Source organism: Condylostylus longicornis, unplaced genomic scaffold, assembly GCF_029603195.1.
Source record: "Condylostylus longicornis isolate FDR11 unplaced genomic scaffold, ASM2960319v2 ptg000028l, whole genome shotgun sequence".
In the NCBI taxonomy this organism is placed as follows: Eukaryota; Metazoa; Arthropoda; class Insecta; order Diptera; family Dolichopodidae; genus Condylostylus; species Condylostylus longicornis.
Window position 1 is genome coordinate 6,746,257 of NW_026577997.1, and position 21,043 is coordinate 6,767,299.

Genomic DNA, 21,043 nt, shown 5'->3' on the forward strand with positions numbered 1-21,043 from the left:
CCATTGATAATTTTGATTTTATTTTTTGAATTTTTTTTTTGTAAATTATAGACTCAATTATGGAAGGTTTACCGAAACTTAATCGACTCGTCTCTAATATTTTGTTTGAAATAAGACGGGTGCTATTATGGAAATCGATTTTACTCAGCAGATTAGTTTTATAGATTTTAAATTCTAACCATTACAATATAATGAAATAGAAATCCATAATAGCCATTTTCTTATTTAAATCGATTTGAATCTACTTCCATAACTAAGCCCTGTATAATTACAAAAACATAAAGAAAATCCACCTAAAAATAAAAAAAAAATGTTTAGCCAAAAAATGAATGCCATCAAATTTCGAATTGTAATTTTTTTGTGATTTGTATTTAAAAAGTGTGAAATTTTGCATATTAATCAATTTTTTTTTTATACTACCATAAAATTCTCATTTCATTTCCTTTCTCATAATATTTTTTTATTTATTTCATGCTTTACTAATCAAATTTAAATCTGAAATTTGAAACCAAATATTAAAAATTTTTTTTAAATGTAATAATGAAGCTTCTATTACAATTTTATAATTTCAATGAAAATTCACTTTAATTCTTTGTTTATAAAATAATAATAATATTAAATAAACAAATCATAATTTTTAATTTATTGTAAGTATGCTGTAAATAATTTCAAATATGATTACAAATTTATTTCAAATTTGGCTTTTTAATTGCATAAAATTGAAGAAAATAATATTAAGAAGGTTAACCATTAATTAACAAAAGCAAAAAATAATGATTTTAAAATTAAATAAACAAGAAATTCAAAATTAATTAAAAAGAAATTAAATATTAAAATTGTTTAAATAAATTTGCAGTTTTTTTTTGACTTAATATAAATGAGTATAAAATTTTCATATTTAATTGAAATATTGAAAATTCTTTAAATGTATAAAAATGATATTTATTATAATAAAATTAATATATGAATTTATGTATGAAAGCTTTGGTTTAAATAATATATATATATATATATATACATATAATATTTTACAAATGAAAATAATATTATATAACAATTTATATTTAAACAATTAAAATAAAATAATATAATTTAATAAGATATTAGAGGAACATATTATGGGTAACCTTCTTATTTAATATTTTTTATTTCACATTTTATAAAGTTTTTTTTTGTTTTTTTTTTTTATATATTTTTTATATATTTCATTTTTTTTTTTTCGTTTTTTATGTGTAAAAAAAAAATATTGATTTTATCACAGGAAAGCTTTATGAAAATAATACAAATATTTTGGATTAATTAAAATAAATTATATTATAATTTATTATAATTTTATTTTATTTGAATTTGATTTTAAACATTTTTTCAATATTATTGTTTTATTTGAAATTTCAATTAAATTGAAATTGTAAAATTAATAATTTATGTATATAAAATAATTAAATTTTTTGTTTTAATTTATTTCATTAAAAATATTTAATAATTAATAAAAATTTAACAATATATTAAATGCATATATATTAAAATATAATTATAATTCATTAATTCCAATAAATATTGTAAAATTTAATTGAAATATTAAAGACGTATTTAATGAATTTTAATAATTAAAATAAAATTTTTTAGAAAAATAAAAAAAATGGCAAGCAAAAAAAAAAATAAATTCTACAAAAATTTACAAATTAAATTCAATTTAATAAATTTAAATTATTTTGATATTTTAATAAAAGAAATTAATGAATCCAAAATAAAGAGTAAAATTTTCATAATAAAATTTTAATAACAAATAATAAATAGCATGCATTTTGCTACAATTACAATTGTTATAAAATTGTTGAATTAAAAATTTAAAAAAAAAATAAAAATTTTTGATTTTTAATAAATATATTGTATATAGTAAAATATTTTTAATAATAAAGAGTTTTGTTTGTTTAATTTTTTTTTAACAGAAATAAAAAAAATAATAATAAAATGTTTTTTTTATTATGTATAAATTCAACTTAGCTATACTTATAAAGTAAACAATTTTTTAATAATTAATAATAATTTTAATATAATATTAATAATTCTATTTTCAATTTAAAATATAAAAGAATTTTTATAAATATTTTATACCATCAATATATTAATTTTTTGAAGTGAAAAAATTTAAATTCATTATTATTTTATATTTATTTTATTATTAAAATAAATTTAATTTAATATATTTAAATTATTATATTTTAATATTCTAAAATAAAATTTAACTATTATTAAAAATTTAAGAAAAAAATTTAAATAATGTAAAATAAAAAAATTTTAATAAACCACAAATTGTGGGAGACTATCCGATTTTTTTATCCATTCCAATTTTCATATTATAATTAGCATTTCTTTTATTAATTTTAGATTTCAATTAAATATATTAATAAAAAATATTTTATATAGGTTTATGCCAATTTTATTTTTTTTTTGGGGTTTAAATTATATTTTTTTTTAAAAGGTTTTGTGTTCTTATTAAAATTATTTCAAAAAAGGTGAAATTTTTTATTATAAATTGGTGAAAAAATTTTGAATGCGATCAAATCTAATATAATAAATTACTTTTGTATTAAATATTTCAGATCATTCTGGGTAATTATTCTTATTAAAATATTTCTTTATTAAAATATTTTCTCATCATTCTTTATAATTAAATTACATTTAAATTACAATAGCAATTATAATTAATTGTTTTTTTTTTTAAATTAAATTGTAATTATGCGTATATAATATTTAAAATTTTCTTTTATTAAATTGCATAATGTTTTTCATAAAGAAATTAATTTGATTTGAAAATTTTTTAATTTAATTAATGTTTAAAAATGTCCTTTTCATAAATTTCTTCCTTTTGGTAAATTAATATGGTAAATGAATAGAGCAATTATTTAGTGAGTTTTGCCATTTTTATATTCTTATGCATTTTGTTAATTTAATTATATTTTTTATAATTGAATTTATTTCATAAAAAAGCTACTAATTGACAATAAAATTTAATATTTTATTATTAATTTTTTATTTTATTTGTTTTTACATAAAAATTTATTTTTGCTTGTATAAATATTTTGTTTGTTTTATTTGTTTGCTTTTGTTATTTTAATTTAATTTTATATTTTGTGAGCATTTAGGTGGATTGTTTTATTTTTATTTGCTTGTTTTTTTTTTTTTATAAATTTGCTGCTGCTATAAAATAATTGCCATTAATTACTATTAAAAGAATAATTTTTTTTTTTTATATATACTTTTAATAGTTATGATTTTATTTTTAATGAATTTAAAATGTCGTATGAATTTAAATATTAATATTTTATATATAATTATATTATGACTTAAAAATATTACATTCATTATTATAATAACTTATATAAATTTTTGTATTACTGTGGTAAGTGAGCAGTAGAGGCTTTCTTCAAATTGTAAAAAAGAAAAGAAAAAAATGTATGTTTATATGTTTAAGAAAGTTTCTTATTATTATCAGAATAAAAATATTAAAAATGCATATATTTGGAACGACAAGTATATAATTACCATAAGACAATGAGAAAAAAAAATACCAAGAAACTATAATAAATATTTAAGCTATATATATCCGATTTAAATAATCACCCCATATTCTACTTGTCGAATCACATGGCGTGATGGCTTGTTATTCAAAAATTTTCAAAATCAATATCAAAATTTTAAATTCTATACTGAATATCAGAATGCTTTTCCATCACATATCCCATCACATCAAGTGATACGGCTAACAGAATATTCATGAATAAAAATCAATTAATTTCTGTTGTTACTTCAAAAATTTTTACCAAATTATTATGCGAAATTGTGTTTTTAAAAATTATTATTAGTGCAATAATCCTAATAATTTTTTTTTATAGTAAAATGCAATTCATAAATAAATTATACACATAAAATATAAATTTATAGAATGAAAAAAAAATTCTATTTATAGTGTATAAATTTCTTGTGAATATTTTTTTTTTTTATTTTTTGTATTTATTTATAAATGCATATTCCTACATTATAGATTTATATTGCTATAAGAACATCTAAATCAGCTAATAATAATAAAGCTTGACATTATATATTTCTGTTGCTTTAAATATTTAATTTATATTAATAATAAATTAGAATATAATTATTAGATGGTATTCAATAAATAGTTATTCTTTGGATTTACATAAAAAATTCTTGTGTATTTTTCTCTTAATTATTGCTATAGAAATAAGCTTTAATTAATGTAATTATTGTTGTAGAAATAAGCTTAGATAAATTTTTAAAAGGTGTTTAAGTCATATAAATTAGATTTTTTACTGAAATTTCAGATTTTTATTTTAAAATTTTTACTAATAAACTATAGTTGATTTATTTGTATATTCTGCTACTATTAATATTTTTCTCATGTAGAATATATTTGAGTATAAAACTATTGTTTATTAAGCAAAAACTATTATATTTTCCTAAAAGAAAAAAAAATATAAATGGTGTAATAAAAATAAAAAAAAAAATTGTTTATATTTTTTTTATAATTTAATTTACTTTTTTTTTTCTATATAAATAAACATTTTTTTTTACTTATAGCATATAAAATTATAAACATTATTATAAAACATTTTTTTGAAATTTTGTTTAAAAGAAAATATTGTACAAAATAAAATTTAATATTTAAATAGGATTTTTTATTATTTTAATATAAATTCTATAAATTTTAATTTAATATATAAGAAAATTGAATGTTTTCTTTTGTTTCTTTTTTTAATATAAATTAAAAACATATTATATAACAACTTTTAAAAGAAATTAAATAGAATTTATTCTATGTATCAAATGAAAATTATAAACTTTAATACCAAAATAAAATTTTGGTATATAAGATATAATTATTTATTTATTTTAAAAATGTATGTAATAATTTTAGTGAAAAAAATTAAAAATTTATTTAATTTATCAAGATATTTTTATTACATCGAAACAAATATTTTTCATATATTTCAAAAAACAAATTATTAATGATATTTCATTAAACATTTACATGTTTATTACAACAATAAATTGCATCATTTTTAAATTGATCTACATAATTAAATTGCAATTTAATATTTATAATTTTGTTTTTGATTACTTTAAATTATATTTATTAAAAATTATGTAGTTTATAGACATAGAATATATTTAAGTAAGTTGTTATATGAGTTTTATAAAATTTGTAAAATTTATTATTACATTTTTTTTTAATTTTCACACGATTATTCATTTATTTATAATTTTGTTTTTTTTTTTTTTTTATAAAACACAAAAGTATTCTCATACAACACCATAAACAACCTCATAAAACAATTTAAATTACAATTATCAAATTATTTTCATTCAAAAACATTCAAATTTATCGACATTTCTTTAATTTTGTACAATCACATTAAAAATGAAATTTTTACAAAACATATTTTACTTTTTCTTTTTGTAATTTCTTTAATAAAAACAATTATATTATTAAATAAATTAATGAAAACTTAAAATTTAACCAAAATTTTATATATTTATAAATAACTTTAAAAAATCAAAGTACCTAAATATATATTATTGATTTTAGACTACAAAAAAAAAAAACTACAAGTTTAACATTTTAAATTGCAAGCCTTTCAGTCTGTTTTGTTTTTTCTTTTTCTTCTACATTCATTTATATAATTAATTTATTAATTTAATTAAATAAATTAATTAATAATTATAAAACAAAATAACAAAATTTTAATTGTATTTTTTTTAAGAAAATTTTGTTATTTTGTTTTCTGACTGTAAATTTTTTCTTCATTTATTAGCCTTAATAGCTCTTTATAATTTTTATCACTCCAATAGCAAAAAAAAATTTCTGGACATTTTTCATTTGATGTTTTCATCTTTTTTTTTTTTCTTCAACAAATTAATTTCTTTTCCTCATTTTTATATCTAAAAATTTTCTATTTTTATTTTAAATATTTAATTGTATATTAGACTTTCATAATAATTCTATTGAATTCAAAACTTTCAATAAATTATTTTCTTTGTTACTTGCTATCAGTTTAAAACATTGGTTTAAAATTTTTTTAAAAAATTTGTATTTTTTGTATTTAATATTATGCCAATGTTTCAATTATAACTGACATCTACATATACATATTTTATGTAACATGCCGATGAATTTTTTCCTCTTCATCTTTTCTAAATTATTACACTATACTTGAAATAAGAGATGAGAAAAAGAAAATTTATGATGAGGCAATATGATCATCAATTGATTCATCATTAGTAGTATCATAACCCATATTTGAAAATCCTGGTGGTGATGGTGATGATGATGATGTATGACGATCGTTAATTAACATTGAGAGAGCTTTCAAACTTTTTCGGACCTAAAAATTAAATAAAAAAAATTATTGTAGTAAAATTTTGGAACAAATATTTAAATTTATCTTAAAATTTTAAAAAAAAAATTTATACTTACACGTGCAATTAGCTCTAAATTGTTACTAAGAATACTTTGAGCTTCTTCAGTGCTTTTTACTTGTAATTCTTTTTGCCATTTAAGTGCTTCTGCATAAATATTATCATTATTATCATCATCACTTGAAGACTATAAAAAATATAAAAATAAATTTTAACTTAAATTACTTTTATGAGTTTTTTTTAAATAACTTACCCATTTATTACTTATATCTATTGTTGATCTATAACTAGCTTTGGCCTCAATATCTAATATCCTAAACATAAGGAATAACGAAAATATTGTTAACATAACAGCTAAAAATATTCCTATATAAACAACATGCACTTCTGTTGGAAATTTGAAATGTATTAAGCTAATTAATTTATCTTTAACATTTCTGAATGATGAACCGCCTGAACATGATGTTGATGATACAGATTTTTCTGGTGTTAAAGGATATCCGATTGATGTTGATGTTGCTGCTGTCATAATTGGAAGTGATTGATTTGGTTTTAATACTTTAATTGGAGTGCCAGCACCTATTATTAATTGAATTTTATCTAAAAAATAATAAAAACAAAAAAAAAAAAAATAAATAAAATATTAATAAATCTAATTAAGTTAATAATTACTTTCTCCACCATTATCAATATTTAATAGATCACTATCAGTTCTTGTATCATTTAATGTAACATTATTTGTTGAAGCTGATATTGGACGATGTCTTAATGTATGACTAGCATCAGATGAAGCTGTTGTTGTATTACCACAATTACCACCGCTATCACCAGCTTTTAATAATGCTGGACTTTCATTACCACTAATTGAACAACTTGAATCATCTTCAACAGAATATTCTTCACATATTTCAGCATCAGGAACTTTTGGACTTATAATTATATTTTCAGCTGCTTCTAATGGTGGGCATACACTACACATTAATCTATATGCAGCTTCACGACTCATAAAACTACCAAAAACATGACGTTCATCATATGTTGTAACACCAACAGCATTTGGTATAATTTTAGCTGTTTTTTCTTTTGAAATTTTCATAACAGATGATGTTGGAATGAGCAACTAAAAAAGGAAATAACACAAATTATTAAGGAATTATTGTTTTTTTTTTTTTAATTTTTATTTTAAAAGCCTACCTTAGTTACAAAACCGAAAACATTTGAATAAAATGCAAAATAATTTTCTGTAATATATAAATGTCCTTGAAGCAAAATATCACTGACTAGCGCACATGAAAAATCTATTAAATAAAAAATATATTAAATAGTGTGACATGTATAGTAATAAAATTAAATTGCTTACAATTGAGAATTCTTTCATCTTTAGAAACTTGTTGAAAATGTCGGTGAAATTTTTTCTTTCTTGAACTGCTAAGTTCTTTTCTCTTCTTTTCCTTTTCTGGAATCTCATTTTTAGATGTTGTCACGCTAGTATTACTTTTCGTATCGTTTATAACACTTAATACAGATGATGTTGATTGTGATTTTATTGGATGTGGACTAATGCTTCGTCCTGATCTCTCTTGACTCTGTTGCTGTTGATAATTTTGTGTTGATTGTGTTTGTTGTTGTCCACTTCCACTGCCTGATGTTGATGATGTCGGCGTGATTACTGTTATCTGTCTACTTATTTCAGATGATGATGCAATAATTGGTGAAGATGATAATTGCCTTTGGAATCTATAATTAAAAAGAGAAGTTTGGAAAAGAAATTAATTAGATGCAATAAAAAATTAAATTTTTTTTTATTATTTTCTTTTAATTTTTATCACAACTAAGCCTATCTAGTAGCTAATGACAGCCTATCTAGTAATTTATTTATCAGTATATTTTGAATAGCATGTATTGAGTGGACAACCTGTGGTATCCCTTGTATAAAAAACTAAATAAGAAATTATTTTAATTATAACGTAATTGAGAAATTTAAACCTGACCTTTAGTTCATTTTAATTTTTTTTAACTTGTATAAACTTTTTATTGCCCTAACATATTTTCAATCAAGGCGTATTAACAATTTTGAAGCTCTGTTCAAAATTTTAAAAGCAGTATAATTTAAGAATGCATTATAAATCGGGGGCCAGTACATTACGGTCTTAATACTCGAGTATTCTAACAGTTTTTAATGTTACAATCAGACCGGTTTGCTTATATGCATATCGCATGCTGTGTTGCGTCCTTCATTTTTTACAATATTGGAATAAATGTATGAATATAGTGAATTAAATTGAAGTGTAAAAAAAAATTTCACAATCAAAAACCCATTCAATTACAGCCAATCATTTACAAAATCATCACTAAAATTTTCCAATAATATTTCGCAAAATTCTAAATATTTTATAATACTTGTGAAATAATAAACATAAGCAATATTAAAAAGAAAATTGAATCATATCAAAATTAACTGGACTTGTGAACTCTTATTTATCGTTCCAAATTTATATGATACAATTGTGGCGTATTTGAAATAATATTCGATATAAATGGCTTATCTTTGGTTTTACACTCTCTACTAAATCAATGACTAATAATTAGATTAAAAACAAACATATTCATACACACAATCATAAACGCAAACAGTTTTTCTTAGATTTAATTTTCATATACAAAACATATTGCATTCTGTTAGCAATTTCTGAGTCATTTTTAAATCAACCAAGGCTGTTGTGCATTGTTTTTCACTTCTTTTCTATGTAAATTTTTTTATGAGAAATTGGTAATTTGTGCAAAAATGTCCGTTCATATTATTTTTATTGTTAAGGTATTTTTTTGTTAAATGTCACAAATAAATCTCAATTTTTTATTGCCCAGACAATGCAACAAAAAATCAACTCTATGTTTTTTTTCTATATTGTTACAAATGTACAACAGATATAATGTTGTGTTTGAACAGGTGTTTCCTAAAACTTTTATAAATTTTGTTATGAGCGCTCCTCCATGCTTTTATTATAGAAAAAAAAAACAAATGGTAATAAAAATACAAAAAAATAATAAAGAAAAATTTTTTTTGTTTACGTTTTAATATACACAACGCACACACGCGCCTTATCTCTATAAATGGGTGATAATTTTAATATGAAAGAAAGAAAGAATGAGAGGAATGGGTGCTATATAAAAAAAAATTGCTATATAAAAAAATCAAATTTCATAACCTTTATTCAAAAATTATGATAATTATCGCTGTTGCTAATAGTCGAAAATTGATAAGAAATCAATAAAAGTTTGTGTATTCAAATTAAATATTAAAAAATATTGTTGAAATTCTACTTACAAGGCATAATGTCTATTTCCATCTATTGCTTAAAATTTGTTCTACTTTGTTAAATAAAAATACACGGTATACTTATCAAAAATATTTAAAGATAAATCACTAATTTGGTTTTGCTAAATAACTTGCTGAAACCCCTTAATTTTTTTTCTCCTAAAAATATTGACTGAATTATAGGTATTCGAATTTAAATTGCAAGAATACGATATACATATACGGTATATTACAAGAATACGGTATTTACTTATTTTTTATGAGTAAACATTAAAATATTGCTCCTATATTCAGTAAATAAACACAACTTGAAAATTATAGTATAATCTTGTATTGCTATACGCAATTCTGCAAATATACAAATCATAGGCTGGTGTATTAATGCAGCTTAAATGCAATTTTGAAGTCACTCTACTATTAAATACATATTTAAAAAAAAAGATTAAATTTTTAGCATTATCAATGAAAGTATCGCATTAAAAAACTACTTATAAAGTAATTTGTATTACGCCTTAACCTTTCTTAACTTTTACTACAAATAATCAAAAAAGAAACTGCGAAATTATTACGAAATTTTATTTAAAAAATAAAAATAATTTTTACTTTGTTTATAAATTTTTTGCTAAATTGCGTAAATAGTGTAATAAAATAAGCTGATAAAGTCTAATATAATAAATCAAATATGATTAAAATTCAATTCTATAGGTGAATATAAAAATATAAGAAAATTTTTAAAATTTTAGAATTAAAATTAATAATTTAAATAATATTTGTGTTAGTAAGAGTCCAAACAAAATTAAACGATTAAAATTCTAAAATTTTTTTTTAAGAATTTTCTTTATATTTCAGAAACTTATTCAATAAGAAATACAGAAATAAGAATAAGGCTTTGTATTAGAAAATTTCTGCAATAGCATTTTTTAATATTACTTATTGAAAATAAAAATTTTTTGTGTTCTTATTGAGTATAGAGTTGAAAGCACTTTTGATATGTAATCCGGTTATGTTCGAAAAATAGGAATGAATACGTTTTCAAACTACCTTTAAGTATCGGCTTACTCATAACTCAATAAAAATTTTAAAAATTTTCCCTCAATTTCAAATATTAATCAAAATTTACCAACAAAAAATCAATTAAAAATTTAAAATTTTAGAAAAATTCCACAAAATTGCAAATTTGTATACTTTAGACCCTCCCAATTTCACATATCATTTAAGAAATTTAAAAAAAAAAATTCGGATTATAAATTAAAATACAATAATTTTTATATTAGAAATAAATTCTAAAATCATTAAGTTTTTGTAAATATAAGTAAATATCTATGTATATAAGCATGTTGTTGAGACTAAAAGTAAACTAACTGGTTCTGATAAAAAATTCTTCATATTTAATATTTAGATAGCTACTCGTATGCTTATAACTATGTAATATTTTTGATTACATATAAGCATGCCAATAATAATGATATAAACTTCTATATACATACAAATATATGCTTATGTATAACACTTATAAAAATATGTAACTAAAAATATAAAATATTCTTGTATATTTTAATAAAAATTATTTCAGACGCGCGTTTACAAAAAAAAAAAAACATTTTATCTGCAAAATAATCAAAATTTAATCTAAAAATAAAATATCGAAATTTATAATATAAGTAAGCATATAGAAAATGTTCTACTATACCTACTTACATATTATTAGTAATTATATTTTTGGTCACTTACATATTTACATATATATATATATGAATTTTACCTATTGTGATGTGTTCTTTTTCGATTAATTAATTAGAACAGAAATAATAATTTTTATGTTTCTGTTTTTGTTTTTTTATTAATCGAAAACTGAGAAAACAAGCTTTTTCTAAACCGGCTTTTTGTTTTTTTTTTAATAAATCAAATTAAGTTTCTGAAGCATTGTACAGAAAATTAATTAATTTCGAAATTTACCTATAGACAAAAAAAATCAAACTGTTGTAGAATTTGACCTTTATATTACAAAAAATATTAATTAAAATGAATTAGAATTAAGTATTCTAATAAATTCCTGATTCGAAAAATTCGAATTAGTTTTCAGTTCAAGATTTTATGAAAAAATTTATTTAGTTAAGTATTAATTTTCTTAAATCTTCCAATTTTAATGCTAACTCAAAAAATATTTCCGAAATAATTATACCTACTGGTAAATTCGAAAAAACTGATATGTATTTTCGAAATACGGAACATATTTTCGAAATACTTATTTTATATGTAATATTTTCGTATTAGCAATTTTGATTATAGTATATATATTAAGTACTTTGAGCCGGCACTGCAAATATTAACGTTATAGTTTGACTGATTCTTCATTATTAAAATGAGAATCCCAGTTTTTGGTCTATTGATTTCACTACGCATCAGCATCTTAGTGCATTAGCAACAATATTATTGAACAATTATTTGTAAATTTTTTTTTGTAAATATCTCAGAATAATTGCGTTAAATACTCAAACAATGAATTAGGTTAAATAAATCTAAAAATAAAAGAATACAGATTATAGCGGAAAAAAAATAATAATTTATTATTTTTTAATCAGTTCTCATACTAAATTATATGTACTTATATATATTTATAACAAAGAGATTTCAAATTAAAGCAAATATATATACACACATTATTCTTATATGTACAATTCACATATAATGTACATATACTTGTATATTCATAAGTAAGTAAATAGTAATTTTTTGTACTCGAGATTTTGATTAGATTTAGAACAACAACGTTATTGTTTTAATTTTAAGTACATTTACAAAATAAAAATTTATCAGTTACTAATTATAGGTTTTATAATTCTGTTACTAAAGAGAGTTTTAATTAAGTACTACCTAAGTACCCAAGTACCTACCTAAATAACTACTTAAATTATTTATTAATAAATATTTTTTACAACAATTCCATTAATAAAAATTTGAAATAACAGAAGTTGTATCTAATTATTTTGATATATTATTAATTTTTAAATAAAATAAGAAGACATCATAAAAATAATCTTAATGAATGCCGGGGCAGAATGAGTTTCATATAATCAATAAGCGCGAAATCCGGTAGTGAATTATATTGAGTGGTAGAATACTCATAATTTCGATTCAATTCAGGGACCTATTCTGAATACTAGAATATAATTTTTAAGTTGTAACTGTAAAATGTTTAAATAAAACAGCCTTATACTAACATCCTTTTTGTTCGTCAATATATTATATCAAGCAACGTTAATTTGAGCATATTTCTGTTGAGAACGGTAAGATTTAAATGAATTCTAGATAATTTTCGATCCACGGCATTTGTCCGATTTTTAATATACATACATACATTATTTTATTTAATATATTGTATGCATTTTCAAATTGTTACCACGGCTAGGAGTCTTTTGTTTACATTCACTTAAAATAATGTTTACTTTTTTTCTTACCCTCTCAGTACTTAATATTGTTTACAAAATTAAATTTCATTTTTTGTCTCCAATTTAATATAAAATTTTACTTGTTGTTTTCAAATTAAATATGTATACACACATATATAAGTGTGTATATATAGAAAATAATTTGAGTGATAACAAAAAATAATTTTCCAAACGTTATCATTTTCCCATAAATCATACTATTGAAAAGCATAGCACAATTAAATAACAAACAACACAACTACATCCACATAATATTATATGTATTTTTATATTATATAAATAGAACCTATACAAATGAAAATAATATCAACACAATTATACAACAATTGTAATAATAATTTATTGGGGTTTCCGGGTTGCAAAATAAGTGAAATGAATTTCAAGTAAGTACCCACTTACATATTTCAATTCAGACAAAATATTCTCACAATAAAATTCTATTTTTTAAATTCAAATTAAGAATAACAAAAATCTGCTTAATTTATTGGACAAAACAAATTTTATAATAATGAACAAAATAAAAATAAAAAAAACAAAATAAATTCTTACTCATCAGAACTTTCTGCACTGCTAGTCTCATCTTGCATTGAATTTGAACGATTTAAAACTGTTACTGATTTAAAACCAGCATAATAATTTTTAACAATATTATAAGCGCTATTTAAAGCATCTTGTGTTGTTACTGTTGTAGTCATTATTTCCTCTTCTACACTATCAAATATAAATTCAACACAATCTTTCTCTTTTGAAAAAATCACAGTACACATTAAAAATAATTTTTTTTTTTTATTTTATTTTTATTATTAAATTAGAAAAAAAAAATTAAATTAAATTAAATTATAATATGAAGATCATTTACGATATTAAAAATAATTTCGAAAAAAAAAACTTCGAAATTTTGAACTTTTATATATTTTTTTTCTTTGTTATTTCTCTGACTGAGTGCAACCGAACACGTACCCTATACTACTGAACTTATTTTCTATTTGACATTAAAATTAATTTTTTTTTTTTTGATTAAATTCATTGCTTCATATATTTCAATACGATATACTAACATTTTATGTATATATACATATACAAAATTTATTTTATTTAACTGATAAGAATTAATCATAATATAATCATAAAAATAATAAACTAAGAAAGTATGTGCAAACCTACATGTATATAATATAGTGTGTTTATAGGTATTAAAAACGTCACAAAAATAGTGATTATGTACAATAATACGTTATTTATTATACATATGTACGTAAACATATTGTGTGTATAACAGGTAGGTACATTTGTGCATAACGCATAACAATTATTTAAACCGGCTCGGTGAAAATTTTTTTTTAAAATCACTTAATCTGGCCCACTAGTGACTAGAACTAAAATAAATTTTTAAATATAATGGATTCTTCTTTGAAAATGCCGGTTTCTTTTTTCTGAAGGGATTTTCCTGAAAATGCAGCTCTTATGGGTAGAACTGCATGCGCTAAGAGTTTGTGTAAAATTTTTTAAACTTAGCAAAATGAACATTTGTTCGATTGATTTGAATAGAGAAGCTCAAAACTGCCGAACGAATGAGGAGCTGCTTTCTTAATAAAACTTAACAGTTTTGATATTTAAGTGGATTTGCTTTTGAAGACATTATTAAAAATAAATTAAAAATGATAAGAATGCCAAATTTGAAAATTAACATTACTCTTTATTAACAAAATTTGAAATATTTTTCAGTATAGTTATCTACATTTAGAGCGTTTCTAAAATTGTAATGGAACTACTATTGAATTTGAATTTTGCTGTCAATTATTTAAATTTCTTAACTACAGTCCATCTAATTTTTCTAATTTTGAATTCGGCTCGTTATACTTTTAAAGTTTGCATATACCTGGTTAGGTATATAATATAAAATTGATAATAGAATAACATTGTTAATTTTGTATACCTACTCAGTTATTCAATGCCCATATGCAATATGAATGTTTAAATTTACTTATCAAACTAATCGAATATATTTAATATTAAATATCTTAAACAATAATAAATTTTAGGTTTGTCCATGTAAATAAATACGTGATATAGAAAAACATATACATGTGCACATATTAAAAATTCAGGTAAATAAAATTTTGAACTTTCATAATAATTCAATAAAACAAATTATCATAATTCTAAAAGGTGTAAGTATTAAATTCTAAGAATCATCTAAAATTTTATATCATGGTTATGTTATAACAAATAAAGAAGGTAAGTATATTTTCATTTGAAATTGAAAAATGATTAATTTTGTGTTTTCCATGGTATTATTGCTGTTTTGAGAAAAAGTAAAAAAAAATTATCATCTGTTACGTGTTTTTCTTCTAATATATTAATTTAGCATATGTATGTACATATGTGAATTTTTTAATACCTTGGTAATCTAGCCAAAAAACTGTACAGACATGAACAGTAACAGCAAAGTGTATGTTTATTCAAATTACACTGTTATATTATAGCATATTGTACACATATTTATAATAAAGCTCACAATAATCGTGAGATTGACAGCCAGCTAATTCCAAAATGCATTCAAATTTATTTTGGAGAAGAATCTTTTAATGTAATAGTAAACACACCATAGTGTAAATATATTAACTCACGGTCAATATACATAAGTATTTAAATTAACTTGAATTCGAAAATAATATTAAAATTAGAATCAAATTTAAATGAAAAATCAACTTAATGTAAAAAAATTGCAAGGAATTGTTGATTTCATAATAAATACCTAATAAATAAACATAAAATTTAACATTTTTGAATTTGACCATTCTTTTTATAACAAAGTTTATTTATTTTAAATTTGATTGCATTATACATATAGTAAGCAAATTGAACGTTGCTAAACCGGTATTTTCTTATTTAACATTTAAGTATACATATGTTGTTTTTTTTGTTGTTTAATAAGAATTTTATCGAATTTATCGGAATTTATTAGCGATTGTGATCCTCATTCAATTCAATCGAATGTTTTTTGTTTGTTCAATTGTTTCTTGAAGTTTAAATATTTTTATTTGTCAAAGACTAAAGTAGGCCTTATGGATTTCCTCTTCACAAAGTATTTCAAGTTACTAATTATAATTGCAATAATATTCGATGCAAATGAAAATTATTCCTATACAAACAATTAAGAATTAAGGTACCTAGTAGTTTCTTCATTAAGGCTTTTTTCATTTTATTTAAAATTTAATTTATAAAATTTATTTTATAAAGAAACAATTTATGACTTTTCTGCATACATACTTCTCTTTTAAAATTTTAAATAGGTATTATTATTAAAAACATTATTACACATGGGCACAGAAAATTATTTTTTCATTTTTATGTAGGTGAAACCTACATATGTATGTATGTATATAATTATTTTAATTTCTAATAAAATGCAAATATTGGAACCTTTTTCTTAATTCTTTTCATATTTTTCTAATTTACTACTTTTTTAATTTTTAAAGTTCAGTAGTTCTTATTTATTCATTAATATTTTTAAAATCTTTTATTATTATAATAAAATTAACTTTTTACATAAACAAAATGCATTATATTTATATACATATGTATATGCATGTATGTATGTAACTGTGTTATAATTTATAATAATTATTATTATTTGCATATGTAAATGTAAACAAAACAAACACGTTGATGACCCATAACATAACCTCAAAATTTTTATTTAAACTTAAAAAACATAATAGAATATTTTTATATGCATATTTGTATGCGACATACACATAGCAACATATATTTTTTCAACAGTGATTTTTTATTTCAATATAACTGTATATTTATGTGACCGTATATAGCTATGAACGCGTATAATAAAATAATAAAAATATATACACAAAATTGTTATAGTAAAATTTTTGAGTGAAAATTTAATTTAATATTTTATAGCTCAATTAATATTGCCACATTAAAAAATTTGCAAACGAAATTACACTCAAAAGTAATTTTCAACTCAAAAATTTTTGCTAATAAAATAATTTTAATACCATAAAAAAAAACACTCAAAAAAATTTTATGTTTGTAGTTTTTAGTTTCTTCTTTTTCTTGTTTTTTTCTTTTTGTACACACGAAAGTAAACAAAGAAAAAACGGCACTGTGCAACAATAACAAAAAATTTTATTATGGAACTGGTTGAATGGGCAAAAAAAAAAAGTTTCTTGTGAAACAACGATCACTTCATTTTGTAAACGTCAATTTTTCTTCTTCTTGTTTTTTTTTTTTGTTTCTTTCAATTTTTAAAATTAAATTGCTAAGTCATTATTATAACTATTGCGTAAATATTTTTGACATATTTTGTAATTTTAATTTAAATTTACTTTATTTTTTCATTATTTAACAATTTCACTCAATTTGACCTTATTTAAATGCTTTTTTTCCCCCTTGTATACAATATTGAAATTTGTCAGAAATAAAATGTAAAATTAAAATGCAGCAATTTTTTTAGGAAATATTAGGCAATATTTTTTAACAAAACTTTAAATGCACCCGTTTACACCCGTTCCGTTCTCACCGCACAGCAATTTATTTTCTTTTTTTTTTTTTATCAAGAGATTAAAAGCTCAGCTGAATGTTCATATGGAAGATTTTAAATATATAAAAATCTAAATTTGTATCTTTCTTAATTCTAATAGTAAAAAATCTGATAAAACTGTTATACTGAATATTGAATTTTAATATTATGGAATATTTAATATTTTTTATTAATTTAAATATGGGATTCTATATTTGATTAATTTTATTCTTAATAAAATTATATAAAATCACAATTATACATAATTTTTTAATTCTTCCATTATTTATTTAAAAAAAAAAACTTCAACTTAACAAACAGCTGAGCTATTCAATACTGAAAACTTAAATTTTAAAATATTATAGGTACTCATACCATACACAAAAAAAAATATTTTATACTCCAATACTAAGTATTATATTTTGTCGTATATACAACGTTTTGTATAAAAGTTTAGAGGTGAGGTAATAATATGAATGTTGAAAAGAAAATAAAAAAATATAACAAAAATTCAAAAGTTTACTTTTAACTTCTATAGGATTAAGCGGATCATTTCTTGATAAAGATTGAAAGCTTAAAAGTTGTAAAAATTTTCTTTTATTTAATACAGTTTAATTGTGGTTGGGTGTTCCTTGAAGGGTAAAGTTTTAATGCGATCAACTATTACTTATGACAAAATTATATAAACTTTAAACATTTTTGATTTTCGTCAAAAAATACTAGCTAGTTCTGATATAATTTCACTCTTACGTCAAATTAGAAATCAGTGAAAAATTAGTAAATATTTCATTTTTATTATCACTTCTCTAAAATTTTGAATTTTATTATTCAAATCCAGTCAAATTTTACAAATGGTAATACTGTTTACATATGCGATAAGAATCCGGCAGCAAATAATTAAAATGACTTTACTGAACAGATTTACTGTCAGAAATTGAGAGATTTGATTGAAAATTTTGTTACATAAATTAAAAGAGTGTTACATAAATAATACATATTTGATTCGGCCTACATCTCACTGATCTTAAATAATTAAGTAATTAAATTATTCTGATTTCGACAATGAAAAAGAGCTATAGAAATCGAGAGATCTGTTTTACAATTTAATCATGTTACATTGCAATCTAGACGATACTAAGGAATTATTCCAAAATTGTAATCCATTATAAAATATTATACTTTATTTAAGAATATTATAAGCGTTAAAACAAAAATGAAAGTTCTTTGAGTGAAGATCATAAATGGGGGAAACAAGAAAACATGTTTTTCTTAAAGAACATACACACATATGTACATTTATAATATTTCTACATGTTACGTTGTTTATTTATAATATTTGCAATTTGAAATTTAACATACATACATTATTATGTACACTAAATAGTGTTGTTTATATAATATGGTATAGAGTAGACATCACGTTCATATGCATATAATTAATAACAATAATTTATATGTTTGTATGTATAAGCATTTGTTATTTTATTGTTAATGTATGAGTTGAAAGAACTTATATTTATATATGTAATATTGTAATATAATTATTAGGTATATAATTTTGCTTCAATTCCATTGAATTTTCTGATTTGATCTTTGCAGCTGTTACTGCTGTGCTATTGTGCTGTTGTGCTAGTGTAGAGAAAGAGATAATGCATACGAGCAAAGAAAGATAGAAACAGCAACAGAAAAAGTTTACGTAGATCAGGGTTGTTTGTTCTAAATAAAATATTGTAGTGATACAGTAGAGATACGTAGAGCACAACCACAGACAAATATTAATTAAATTTGTGGTCTTTTTGTTTTTGGTTTTTTTCAGCAATATTTTATTGGCTTTTGATTAGAAGCAAGCTTTCTTTTTTTTTTTTGATTTTTTCAGGTTTATAGACACAAGTTTTTTCTATAGATTATAAATTTTAAATTTCGAATTATTTAGAAGATGCAGAAGAATTAAATTATTAAATAAATATTAAAATTTTTAAAAATTATTAGAGTTACAAAATCACTTTTTAACCTGATTAGACAATTAAAATCAACTTATGTGTATAATGACAGTATAAGTATATAAGAAAGTTTTTTATAGTTTGAACAGGTAAGTATTTTTTTGTACTTTGATCATATTATCTGCAAATGTTATACTTATGTATAACAGAACAAGTTATATAACAACAATAATAATAATATTGTAAATAATATGTACTACTGCTATGATTTATAATTATGGCAGTAGTTCTTATTCGATTATTAAAGTGTTTTTTTTATTATCGTAACACTATACCGTAACACTATGTATTTGTATGACAATAACTATACAGTTCAAATTAAGTAAGTATGTATAAATTCAACTTAATAAAATTTTGGGCTTACTGTGTATAATTCATATATATGTATATATAAAATATATGCATATATCATATAGTTCAAGGATTAATTTTGGAATAATCTTATTAACACACCTTTTTTAATCAAAATATTAATTCAGATGTTTTAAATCGAATTCATATACTTACGTATATTTGCTTAATAATCGTATGCTTATTATGTATAACAAGTAATATGATTTTATAATATTAACATTAAGTATGTACATAAGTATACATACATGAATATGTACATAGATATGTAGAACTATGTATGTATATTTAATTCTAATGAATAAAATAAACATTTATGTAGGTACATCGTTTGCTCTTTATTTTATTTATTTAATATATGTATATAAATTATAGAAGATAAGGAATGATTTTCAAAAGAAACATTTAAATTTTAATTATACAAACAAATAAAATTGTTTGATAAAAACTTTGTATATAAATCTACATACATACATAGTTTTAATGTAAATATTCTAAAATGTACATACATATATTGTTATACAGATTTAATTATATAATATATTCATACATTGTATGTAGATATTGATAATAAAATTTCAAAATATAAAAGATTTTCAATAAATTAATTTGTTCTATTAGAATTTGATTACAAAGAAATTTCAAAACAATTTAATAGGAAAAATTTTTATTTTAAATCCGTAAGGTATACAAAATTTAAACGAATTTCCATTTAATTTAATTGCACTTATATTTTCCTATAAAATCTGACTAATACACTATCCGTATAACAGTTTTCTCTATTATTTAATGAACAATTATTATGCCATCAGTAAATTTGCAATTAAATTTTCTCAATTGTCGAATTTATTTACGTTACGCATAAAGTTTTTGAATTTACATAAATTGTTCGTTATGTTGAAGTTTTACTGTTATAAGCTAAGCTAGTGTATAAAGTGACACA

At 20.5% G+C, this 21,043-nt stretch overlaps 1 protein-coding gene across 1 annotated transcript in view; it reads right to left on the reverse strand.

The window, feature by feature from the left end:
- Nucleotides 1–5,766: 5,766 nt before the first annotated feature.
- LOC129607807 (putative uncharacterized protein DDB_G0282133) overlaps nt 5,767–21,043 on the reverse strand; it is a 105,869-nt gene continuing 90,592 nt past the window's right edge. Inside the window, exons 3-8 of the mRNA XM_055518988.1 lie at nt 7,799–8,175; nt 7,633–7,736; nt 7,111–7,558; nt 6,692–7,038; nt 6,497–6,625; nt 5,767–6,404 (exon numbers count right to left, since the gene is read on the reverse strand). Of these exons, the coding sequence (XP_055374963.1) occupies nt 6,261–6,404; nt 6,497–6,625; nt 6,692–7,038; nt 7,111–7,558; nt 7,633–7,736; nt 7,799–8,175 (1,549 nt within the window). The 3' untranslated portion in view covers nt 5,767–6,260. The remainder of the gene's footprint in view (nt 6,405–6,496; nt 6,626–6,691; nt 7,039–7,110; nt 7,559–7,632; nt 7,737–7,798; nt 8,176–21,043) is intronic.